Source organism: Sander lucioperca, chromosome 22, assembly GCF_008315115.2.
Source record: "Sander lucioperca isolate FBNREF2018 chromosome 22, SLUC_FBN_1.2, whole genome shotgun sequence".
NCBI classification, from domain to species: domain Eukaryota; kingdom Metazoa; phylum Chordata; class Actinopteri; order Perciformes; family Percidae; genus Sander; species Sander lucioperca.
In genome coordinates this window covers 12211790-12223287 of record NC_050194.1, presented here as the reverse complement: position 1 = coordinate 12223287, position 11498 = coordinate 12211790, and the positions used below count along the sequence as shown (strand labels likewise).

Below are 11498 nucleotides of genomic sequence, written 5' to 3'. Positions count from 1 at the left end.
GCTTAGCAACACCAAGATTTACGCACAACACATATACACATATAACACATAACAGAGGTGTTCAATGAATGTGGGGATAATCAGATTTTTGTCACTCATTTTCTTTCCTGCAGTTTTGGGTTCCTTGTCGATTTGTGATGAGACCCCGACCATCCCAGCCGCTACAGTCCCAGCCACTGGTTCATGTCCTTCCTCTGACCCCAGACCAGGTGTCTCCTTCCTCAAAGTCACAGAGATGGTCAACGCATCTCCCCTGAATACAAGTCGCATGAACGCTGGTAGGTGCCCCCTGCATAGTTCTACATTAACAGTGAACACTGACTTTCTCTTGTTTTATTTCTTCTTAATGGCAGAATTGAGCATTCTCTATTTTTTATTCTATTTTGTCATTTAGTTGAGTTGAAAGGAAAGACGCCAGTACGTCCTGATTGTTACAGGCACTTTATCCCACGTTTCAAGACTTCCACTCTTGATCAGGTGAAAAACATTTCATACAGTATAATGGTAGACTGTAGTCACTGGGTGTATTAGTTTGTTTGCTATGCTGTCTTAATGTTCTCTCTGATCCAGGCTGCTGTGGCTCCCCAACCAGGAGAAGAGGGCATAAAGCTGAAAGCAGTGATCGGCTACAATGGCAATGGGCGTGGCAACGTGGTGTGGAGCCCTGACCAAGGTGATTACAATATACTGAAAGTATAAACTGTGTGGAATATTGTTTGGGAACCCTTACAGTATAACATATTGGCTGTCAATCCAAGTGGTTAATTGCTATGACCAGTGAGGTATCTTTGTTATTTATAAAGTGTGCACAAAGCTATAAAATGAGGTAATGCAATGAATGGCAGACAATGCTATGAGGTCTTGACTTGAATTTATGCATATATAGATTTTTCTTTAAAAAATGTTTTTTTCCAACAGCTTGTTGTCGGTGTTTACTCTCATTCTTAATAAGGTTAAGATATGAACTATAGCTTGAACATTGAACAAGTACAATTAGACTACAACTACACACTGAATACTGACGGAATAGGACAAACTAAACTTAAATGGAAATAGAAATTAAATGAAATACACACAATGCTTTTCCTCTCATGTCCATTGTTAAAAAGAAAAAAAACTGGTTATTGTTTTGCCCTATCCAGTAATTTCATTCTGTCGCAGGTCTGATGGCATACTCGTGTGGCTGTGTGGTGGTGGTGGAGTACCTTCATACAGGAAGTCAGCGGCACTTGCAGGGCCACAGCGAAGAGATCTCTTGTCTTGCTGTCACAAATGATGCACAGGTACTTTTCATAGTGCTAGACTTCACAGTTGTATAACTCATTTGTCATTTGAGCATTGATGGGTACAGTAATGTAACAAAGCGCTCATGTCACTGTCTACTGGGGTCTTTTGGGTCCTACTGCAGGTATGTTTTTAACAGTGTGGGTAGAACTGGTGATGGAGCATGAGTCAGCAGTGTGTTGAGGGGGTTGACAAACTACTGCTCCGAGTTTTCTAGGAAAAGAAAACTAAGAGCATCTTGACATCACATTCTTCTTTCTTTTTTTTCTTCTTTTTTTTACTGCTAAAAATGTAGTCTCAAGTTTGTCATTTTTATTACTCTGAAAAAAGCTGTTGTGTGCTAAATGCACTCGGAAAGCCAGTGTCTGTAATCTCAGCCAAAGACTATACCTCAGAGAAAAAAAACAGTCCCAACTTTTTTAGGTTAGCGAGGGGACAGTGTGTTTTTAAAAAGTCCAACAGAGTGGTAACTCTGGGGAAATGATCTAGTTTAGGGCGTGTCCAGGGCGTGTCCAAATCCACTTTTGCTAGTTTGACGGTGGAAAAAAGGGTCTGTGCGCCGGGCGCATGATTCAAATAGGTTGTACTTAGTGTCTTCGTTAATTCATAGGTGTGTTTTGGGCGTAACATGCAATAAACCAATCAGTGTCATCTCCCATTCCCTTTAAAAGCCAGGCGCGTTTGTACCTTGGCGCATTGCTATTATGATGGCGGATTTGCACCATAATATTTTTATTTGTAATCTTTTGCATGTTTGTGTGCTGCTGCGCTTCCCTGTGTGTGTGTGTGTGTGTGTGTGTGTGTGTGTGTGTAACAAGCATAGTGTGTGCGCGCTGTGCATAAGCCCAGGCGCATTTTACTAATTTGCTGTTAAAATAACAATGAAATGCTGCGTTATTGACTTTAGACCAGGTTTTTCTTGGTCAATGGCGCGATCACTTCCCGCTGCGTCAAGATAGCAATACGCCAAGAATTCACCTGAACACCCCTCCCTGTAAGACCAGCACGCCCACGGGCGCAAAGATTTGCTATTTAAACGACGTGGGTGCTGGACGGGAAATTGACCACTGCGTCGGTCTTATGGCGCATTCATGCCACCTCAGAATGACAGGGACCGCCCCCGTGATTACGTTGTTTTTCCGACTACCAGCGTTCACATGGTTAGGATGGTCGGGATGCGTGTTCTTCTTCTTCTGTTATATTGGCGTTTGGCATAACAACTTGTTGCATGACTGCCACCAGCTGTTGGGCGTAGCCTAGGAGCATCCTTATATATATGTCAATGGGAGCATCAGGTGTGTGAAAACCTGGTGAAAACATGGAGGCCACAATAATTTGCTGCTGTTTTCTTATGCGAGTGTGTGTTATCTGCAGGACAACGAACGGGAAAGGACACGGATAAGGTGTTGTTTTTTTTCATACATAGGCCTATTTATGAATAATTTGAAACATGTTATGTCTGTGTATGTTTCTCAGCAGAGGCATTTGTCCACAATAAATAAGTTTATTGTCATTGAAATATGTTCAGTGAACCAAATTCGCCTACATCAAACTTCAGTTGTCAACAACGCGTCACCAACTGGGAAACTCGGTTAGCAAAATCTGGCCCAAGTTTCCCACCTCTGATTCCCACAGGAAGGGACGTGAATGATGACGTTTTCACTCGGAAAAACGTTTTTCCGATGTCCATGAACGCACGGTGAAACTAGCAAAGACACTTGCGTTGGGCTTTGCGCTGCGCCGGGTGCAAGATAGGGCCCTTTGTGTGTCCAAAGCACCAGTGATTTCATTTCATGTGATAGCTCCTTAAATCTTTCTTTGTGCCGCCCAAATTCCAAGAAAACACATAATGCATATTGTGGACATTTGTTGCCATGGCGAAGTATCACAGCAGATGGTGAGCACATTTTTACATGTCCAAGGATCAAAATAGATTGAATGGGCCTCAGCTGGTTAGCTCAGCAGGGGAAGAAATCAGGTACGTATATCAGCTGGTTGGTTATTCACTGCAGGGGATTGCTAATGGATTTCCCCAGTCATTTGGCCAGGCAAGCAGCACAGAAGGAAACTAACATTCTCGCCAGGAGACCAGCTGGGGGCATGTCTGACCAGGACATGGATTGACTTTCACACTTAATCGTACTGCTTGGTGGGTCAGTGCTGTGTGAGCTCTTTGTGTTTACCACTTGTCATGAGAGGTTGTCAGCACTCACCTCTTCTTTTAGAATAGAAGTTATAAGTGAGGCTCTGAAAAGCACTTCTAATGTGTGTGCGTCTGTATGACAATCAACACAAAGGATTTTAAATGCTAAAGGAAATTCAGGGTAAAGGGAGTTTTTTTTGAAAAGTCTTTACAAGTCTTTAGTCTAAGCTATTGAATCAGATGTCTGTGAATCCTGACTAGGAAAAAAGCATGTTTTTCTCCATCCTGAAATGCTGTATGGACTAGCCAGACCCTCCCCCGCAGCGCTGTGGAGGAGGGTCTGGCAATGCGAGACTAGGAAGCAGGCTACTTTCTCATGGTCAGCATGCGTCCTATTAGTCCTATGTCTTGTGGATTCATAATTGAAATTGCAGGTGCTCTGTGTCTGTGTCTGTGTTACTTTCTGTTCAGACAGTAGCATCAGCAGCTGGTGGCAATAATGGTAGCAGGAGCCTCATCTGCATTTGGGACGTCCAGAATGGCACTTGTCGAAATACCATCTCCTACCACAGGGGGGCGGTGCAGTGTCTCACTTTCTCCAGAGACGATCGTTTCTTTCTCTCTGCTGGTTTGTAAAATATGAATTGGATTGCATCCATCAGTCATGAGCGTTTGAACTTGATGTTTTGCACCACCTGACATAATTGATGTGAATACAGAAAATGCCTTAGCTATGGCCAAACAAGTGACTCTGCTGCTACTGACCACTGAATGTTGCCAACGCCCCGTAGGAGACTTCTCGGACCCAGAGGTGGCTCTGTGGAGCAGTAAGACCTTCCAGCTGCTGTCCAGTGTAAGTGTGTCAGGACCCATCCATGATGCAGCCTTCAGCCCCTCAGCAGCCAGCCAGCTGGCCTGTGTGGGCAGCCAAGGGGCTTACTTCTGCCTCATCAACACACATGGCTTGGATGTAGACCTCAAGGTAAAAGACCACAGATTGGGTAAAGATTTTAGTTGTATTTTTTTGGTACATAAGGATTAACCACTCCTTCACACTTGTAGGTCCAGACAGTGAAAGCACCAGCAGAGGTGGGAGATGTGGAGCTGACGGCTCTGTGCTACCACATGGACTCCTTTCTGTTCACTGCCACCAATCGCGGACACGTTTGCGTCTGGGACATAAACACACAGCGCTGCTTCATGACCTGGGAGGCTGATGAGGGAGAGATTGGTACAAATGGGCCCTCTGTATAAATCTAACCATCTAATTTGGATAACAATATTTTTTAACTAAATACCCTTAATGATAATTACAGGAATAAATACAAAATAGCATTATTTTCTTCTAGTTACTTGTATTGTATTAAGGAGATGCTTTTTATTTCACTTGGTAAAATTGCCTAAAGCATTGCTGTAATTTTGAGTCGTGGTCCTGGGTTTCTACACATTGTAATGGGATTGATATGGTTTCTTGGTGTAGGAGTGCTGCTGTGTCGAGGGAACTGTCTGTTGACAGGCAGCAACACCCGCTGGTTGCGACTGTGGGAGGTAGAAGCTGTACAGGGAGTGAAGCCTCAGGAAAAGGTCTGCAATGGGGAAGACAGGTCTGTAGCTCATTCTTTTCTTAGGATTCTTCCTCTGTCTTATCTCTGACTCGGAGACTGATGGAATTGTTTGTTAACGTGTATTGTGTGAAACAGATAGAGAGTGTGAATATGGTTCCATCTCATCCTCGGGTGGTTATGTCTAGATTTAATAATGGGCTCATTGTTTTTGGTCCGTCCTTCAGTGGGACCGTGGTGGTGTTGGAGCAGGAGATAATGCTGGATGGGACGACGGTCAGTGCAGCATTTGATAACACAATGGACATGGGCATCGTTGGCACCACAGCGGGAACCGTCTGGTACATCAACTGGCCAGACAACAGCAGCATCCGACTGATCAGCGGGCACAAGACCAAGGTACCAGTGTGAGCTGTGGGAAATGGAAAATAACCATATGCACATCTTGTGTCTCCAACAGGACCCTGGAACATAAAGCTCATAACTGGGAGATAAGTGTGTTGTTTAGTCAGCATGGGTTAATGGCATGGTCTGCCTGTGCCTGCCCATTGCATGTCACACCTCCAATCCATAGTTATATGACTGCCAAAAGCTATAGATATAATATTAAAAACTCTGTAATGATTACTACCAATTCAATTTATTTGGAAAAACTGATCTGTTGCTGAGCTCTACAAAATTCCAACAAAGAGCTGCTGCATTCTGCACTAAATCTTGTTTACCAAGCCCACTCTGGCTGACATGTGAACCGCATATCTTTTTTCTTCCTCATTTTAAAAACAGTTGCTGCTTAGAAATGTTTTAGTGAAAAATACAGCCAAATGTAGAGGTTCCTTGCTGGCGGTATAGCAATGTCAGTTGGTCCGTCCAGACTGAAATATCTCAACAACTATGAGATGGATGAATCCATCCCCTGACTTTTCCTCTCACGCCACCAACAGGCTGACAGTTATGGCTTTTACTGAAACATCTCAACAATATTCAGATGGATTGTGATGACATTTTGTACAGATCTCTATGGTTGCCCAGACAATTTATATTGTTGATTTTGATGATCCTCTTTGACATCTAGCACCATCATCAGGTCAAAATTATAATTTGTTCAACACTTGGGTATATGGCCAAATGCCAGCTAAACTAATGGCATTCCCATCAGCCTCAGCTGTACATTGTGTTTAATGTAAATTAGCATGTTAGCATGCTAACTAAACTAAGATGGTGAATTTAGTAAAGAGTATACCTGCTAAACATCTGGATGTAAGTATTGTCATTGTGAGCATGTTAGCATGCTGACGTTAACATTTAGCTTAAAGCACCACTTTCTCATGATCAATTTTGTTACTCATAATGACCTAAACAGTTGCAGTAGTAGTAGGTGATTCCCAAGGAAATAAAGTATTTCATGTCACATTCAGTTTGGAACTGTTTCGGACGGAGCATTTAAACTTGGAAATAAAGATGATAAAATAAAAGTAAGTAATGAAACCGCAGAGAAGCAATTAACAGTTATTGATGATATTTCAGTGAACTGATGGTGCGTGGATGCTTTAAGGTATAAAGACTTCGCTAATTCTTATTATCAACCTCTTATTATTATCAACTTCTTATTATAGAATCACTTTGATTTTTTTTATGATGCCCACTTTTTTTACATGTTTTTTATGATTATTTTTATGTATTTATTGTGTCTATCTATTTCACTGGTTTAATATCTTCCTCAGTTGATTTGTTGTCCTTCATTTTGTGTGATGTTTTGTTAGCTCTACTTATAAATTAGTTGCAATATACTTATATTTTTTTGTATCAGATTTTTTTTTTAGTGGCTCAAGTTACTTGTAATGGTATTGATGAGTGAGGGGTCGACATTACACAATTTCCAAAACATGTATTTGGTTTTTATTGATTTACCTGGCGAAGTTTTGGTGTTATTCAGCTTTTATAATCATAATATGATATTGTTTAATTTTCTGATTGGGGCAAGATGTTAAGCTTTACAAAAGAAATAAACATAATTCTGAATGCAGCAGGAGATTGTGGCAGCCGCACAAAAAAGGCCAAATAAGACAGATGAAAATGACCTGATGTAACTTCTGAGGGAGCTCTGTGCGAAGGTGGTGCTGCTAATGTTGACATGGCGGTCCAGGATTGACATTCATTCTCTGCATGTACTCCTCTGTGCTGTCCAGGTGAATGATGTGGTGTTTAGCTCTGACGAGAGACATTTTGCCACCTGCAGCGAGGACGGCAGCGTGAGGGTATGGTCAGCCCCCAGCAACGAACTGGTGGTGCAGTTCCAGGTGCTCAATCAGGTGAGGGAGCACACTTAAGAAAAATTCCAAATGAATAGGTGGGTCAGGTCCATTATAAACTGAAGGACCTTGATGCTTTTTTTTTCTAATGGACAGCTTGATGGAACATCTGAGACTGTAAATGTGGTGGGGAAGTCAGAGAATATCAGGGAATTTTACAAATTACACAAATATAACAGAAAATATTGTACAAGTTGCATACAGCATACATCGTTTAGATAATACCCCCTCCTGTTTTTTTTCTCTGTGGTTCAGGGCTGTGGCTGTGTGTGCTGGAGCCCTTCTTCCAGTAAGGAGAGGTCATGTGTGGCTGCAGGATACAGCGATGGGACCCTGAGGATCTTCCGGCTCTCTTCCTCAGAGATGGAGATGAAGCTGCATCCCCATCAAGTGGCTGTCACTGCCATCCAGTACTCTGCTAACGGTGAGAGAGGACAGCAGTACCAAAAACCTGCATCTTCTGCATTTACTACTTACTTTTCAGGAGTTAGACTTATCTTTATTGATCCTTTTGGGATGACTCCCGCAAGGAAATTAGATTTCCAGCAGCAGATTTTAGCAGCTTACAAAACACTCTTTAAATAAAGAGGTATAAAAAAAATACAGTATAGAAAAAATACAGTCTAAGAATAACAATAACAATTAACTTTTAGCTAAATATTTTTTACAAAAAGTAAACAACAATAAACTACAGATAAATAAAGATAAATATATAGATATATAGGACTGTGTATGGTATTGTGTTATTATACAGTTAATAAATAAATGACATTTAGCATAAATTAGCAGTTAAGAGCATGATAAAATGTATAAACTGTATTTTTTGGGCCTCCTCAGTTTGGCCCAGTCTTCCTAGTCTCCGCCTACTTCTATTAGTGCTTGTTTCATGCCTTTTAACACCCTCCAGAGGAGAGCCATGATCCAGCAGGTTACTGTAGTGAACTGAAGTGGTCAAACACTAACTCAACCATGAATAAATGTTGAACGGACAGGTCAGAGCACATTTGAGTAGTCAAGAGAAGAACTTCCCTTCAAATTCAAAGACCCATGATTGAGCCCATGTGCTGGCAGTCAGTTTCATGTTAATTAAAGCTGCTACATTTATCCAGTTTAGCTCTGTAACTCTCTTTGGCCCCCTACAGGTCATGTGATCCTTTCAGCGGGGAAGAATGGTCTGGTAGCTGTCAGCAGCCCAATGAATGGAGGGACGATGCGTGTCATCAGGGACCACAAAGGAGCGCCGATTACCACCATCCAGTGTGTGCATGAACAGGTTAGCTCACTGAATCAAATTAAGGAGTGAAGCTTTAACAGAGCTTAACGTGGCAGCACAGTGTTCCACAGAAACAGTGAGAGAGGTTAGCATAGCCCCTAATGGGAATGAGTCCTGAGAGTGAACTGCTGAGGCGTTTCTGCAACAACAACCATTATCAATCAAACACTTTGGACAGCCCTCTGAGTTACTTCCCCCTTGAGATTGATTCTCCATTAAGTTTGAAATTCCTTCTTAAATTGGTCTTGATTCCTGAATAGGTAAACATGTAATTTTTTTTCAAATGCACTTAATTTATCATATAATGTATGTTGGCAAAGTAAGTGGTACTTGGCTTCTCCAGCACGAACGCTCTTGACAGGTTTACTGCCTGCCTCTCACACCAAAAAAATTGTCAGACATTTCCTTTCGTCGGCTCCCCGCAGCTACAAGGTCATGGATCTTATGTGATGCTATTTTAAACGCAAGGAAAAAAGTTCCCAGCGAAATTTCTTTTTTTGGTTCCTTTGACATTTTATGACATTTTTCATCAGAACATATCTGAAGCTGTTTAACTTTCTAATCCTCAGTGTAAGAATTTCGGACTGGACGGAAACGAGATGTGGTTGGCTGCCAGTTCTGACAGACGTGTCAGTGTGTGGGCTGCCGATTGGTTGAAGGACAAATGTGATCTGCTTGACTGGCTGACATTTCCTGCTCCGGCCTATTTTGGGGTACCGTCTGTATTTTAAGTAGTAGTACATAGTAATGACTAGAAATGTCACTCCAAATGTTGAGTGCTGCTGTATATCTCTTTTTAAGGCTCACAGATACAGATAAGTAACGACAGATTGGCATACTTAAACTATAAGGCTGAAACTTAACTACTAACCATTTAGCCATATAATAGTCAGGACTAAATCAAATGTTTCTAGTAATTTCACAGGATTGAATTAGGGCTGTCAAAATTAACGCAATAACGAGTTAACCTAAATTCCTTTTAACACCACTTAGTTTTGACGCGCGATTAACGCACACGTTCTGTGATTTGGGCCTTGGGCTGCTCCGTAGTTTGGGAAATCAGGAACGGTGGGATAATATGTCTGTGGTCATACATGCCTTTCTGTTGTTGCTGCTTAATGGGCTTGAGTCTGCCATATTATGCATTCAGCATATTTTTTTAAGCAAACCATACCTTTGAGATTATTCTGGAAAATTTCTAGACAGTATTTGTCATTGTTTTGGATTGTTGCAATAATAATAAACATTTGCAGCAGCAGTGGCAGCAAAAACTGTCCTGTCCTGTTAGTAGTGTCCAAAGGAGTGTCCCAGGACAGTCAGACACTGTCCTGTGACTCCATGACTGAGTCACAGGACAGTGTACAGGACAGTCTGGGAGTCACAGGACAGTGTACAGGACAGTGTCTGACTGTCCCGGGACAGTCATGGAGTCACAGGACAGTGTCTGGGAGTCACAGGACAGTGTCTGACTGTCCTGGGACACTCCTCAGGAAACTACTAACAGGACAGGACAGTTTTTGCTGCCACTGCTTCTCAACATTTGCTTAAAGCAATCATGTTTGTCTGCTCCCATGTTGATTAGAGCATTAAATACTTGAAAAATATAATTTTAAAGTATGTTTGTAACATAAAAAATGTGCGATTAATCACACACATATTTCCCTTCAGCCTATTTTAATCTAAATGTTGGTGTTATTTTAAAAAATGTTCAGCATATTGTTGCAGCCTGTATTTGCAAAAAAAAATGAAGCTCAGTCCATGTTTGACCTTTGCACATCTAATAATTTGTAAACCTTTTGTGCTATAGGATGACAGCCCACCTCCCAGTCTGGCTGCCTTCTGCCCTGCAGACCCCAGCCTGGTGGTCTACACTGGCTATGGAGTAGAGAAAGAGCTGTCCTTCTACTGCCTGGCTAAAAAACAGGTACCACAGTTCTTCCTTCTTCACTCACCTACCAACGTGTTGTAATTTATCCTGTACAGGGCAGATGCTGCTGGCAGAATGTCCACAAATGTGTGTATAATCTCATACAATATATATATTTTTATACTACAGATAATAAAAAAGATTGCCCTGCCTGACTGGGCCACATGCTTGAGCCTTTCCTGTAAGAGTCAACTCATAGCAGTGGGATCAAAAGGTAAATTCAGATCTTTTTATGGTTCCAGTAAAGAAATATGATTAATTTGTGTAATATAGTGTAGTGTAAGTTTGGAGCACAATTCCTGTCTCACTATATGTCTAATCTCTTATCAGAGCGAGTGTTAAAGTTGATCAAGTCGACCAGCGGCAGGTTCCAGGACTTCGTGCAGCACAGTGACTCACTGCAGACGTGTCGCTTCTCTCCTTCTGGGACTCTTCTTTTCACTGTAGCTTATAATGAGATCTTCCTGTGGGAGGTGCAGGGCCTCACATCTGTTTTTGAAACTCAAACCTTGTAGATTTATTCCGTTTTACACGTGATTAGTTCAAATTCTTTCTTCGTGTAATTTTATTGTTCCATTTTTTAATCAATTTTGAGGCAAATAGTTATTAACATTTGCCACATTGGAGCTTTTTCTTTATGCGTGTATGGTTTTAAAATAAAAATTTTTGAAGGAATTGCTTTGCGTGTCCAGTCACTTCTAATGTTTGACTATTTATTTGAGGTTTTTTACTGTGAGTTAGAATGTATATGAATACTGATGAGTGATTGAAAGTTTCTGTCATGTCTACTGTTTTCTCAGTGGTAGATAGAATCATAGTTTGTGGGCTGCTGTAGGGTGGGATAGGGTTCAAATGAAAAGTAGCATGTAAAATAACAATCTGTAATGTAAGATGACTCCAACAATGCTTGGATGGAAGCACACATAAAAAGAAGAGATTGCTACAGCCGGATATATTTGTATTTTTATTTGTCTTTCCACCAGAATGATTGAGGACAAGC

The 11498-nt window shown here is 41.4% G+C and overlaps 1 protein-coding gene across 2 annotated transcripts in view; it reads left to right on the top strand.

The window, feature by feature from the left end:
* wdr90 (WD repeat domain 90) overlaps nucleotides 1–11446 on the top strand; it is a 28951-nt gene extending 17505 nt beyond the window's left edge. For both annotated transcript variants that reach the window (XM_035997693.1, XM_035997692.1), the window contains exons 28-43: nucleotides 114–278; nucleotides 395–477; nucleotides 571–673; nucleotides 1162–1283; nucleotides 3899–4055; nucleotides 4219–4409; nucleotides 4490–4658; nucleotides 4908–5031; nucleotides 5217–5388; nucleotides 7176–7298; nucleotides 7554–7722; nucleotides 8441–8571; nucleotides 9141–9284; nucleotides 10379–10495; nucleotides 10628–10712; nucleotides 10829–11446. In XM_035997693.1, the coding sequence (XP_035853586.1) occupies nucleotides 114–278; nucleotides 395–477; nucleotides 571–673; nucleotides 1162–1283; nucleotides 3899–4055; nucleotides 4219–4409; nucleotides 4490–4658; nucleotides 4908–5031; nucleotides 5217–5388; nucleotides 7176–7298; nucleotides 7554–7722; nucleotides 8441–8571; nucleotides 9141–9284; nucleotides 10379–10495; nucleotides 10628–10712; nucleotides 10829–11013 (2240 nt within the window). In that variant the 3' untranslated portion in view covers nucleotides 11014–11446. The remainder of the gene's footprint in view (nucleotides 1–113; nucleotides 279–394; nucleotides 478–570; nucleotides 674–1161; nucleotides 1284–3898; nucleotides 4056–4218; nucleotides 4410–4489; nucleotides 4659–4907; nucleotides 5032–5216; nucleotides 5389–7175; nucleotides 7299–7553; nucleotides 7723–8440; nucleotides 8572–9140; nucleotides 9285–10378; nucleotides 10496–10627; nucleotides 10713–10828) is intronic.
* The last annotated feature ends 52 nt before the right edge of the window (nucleotides 11447–11498 follow it).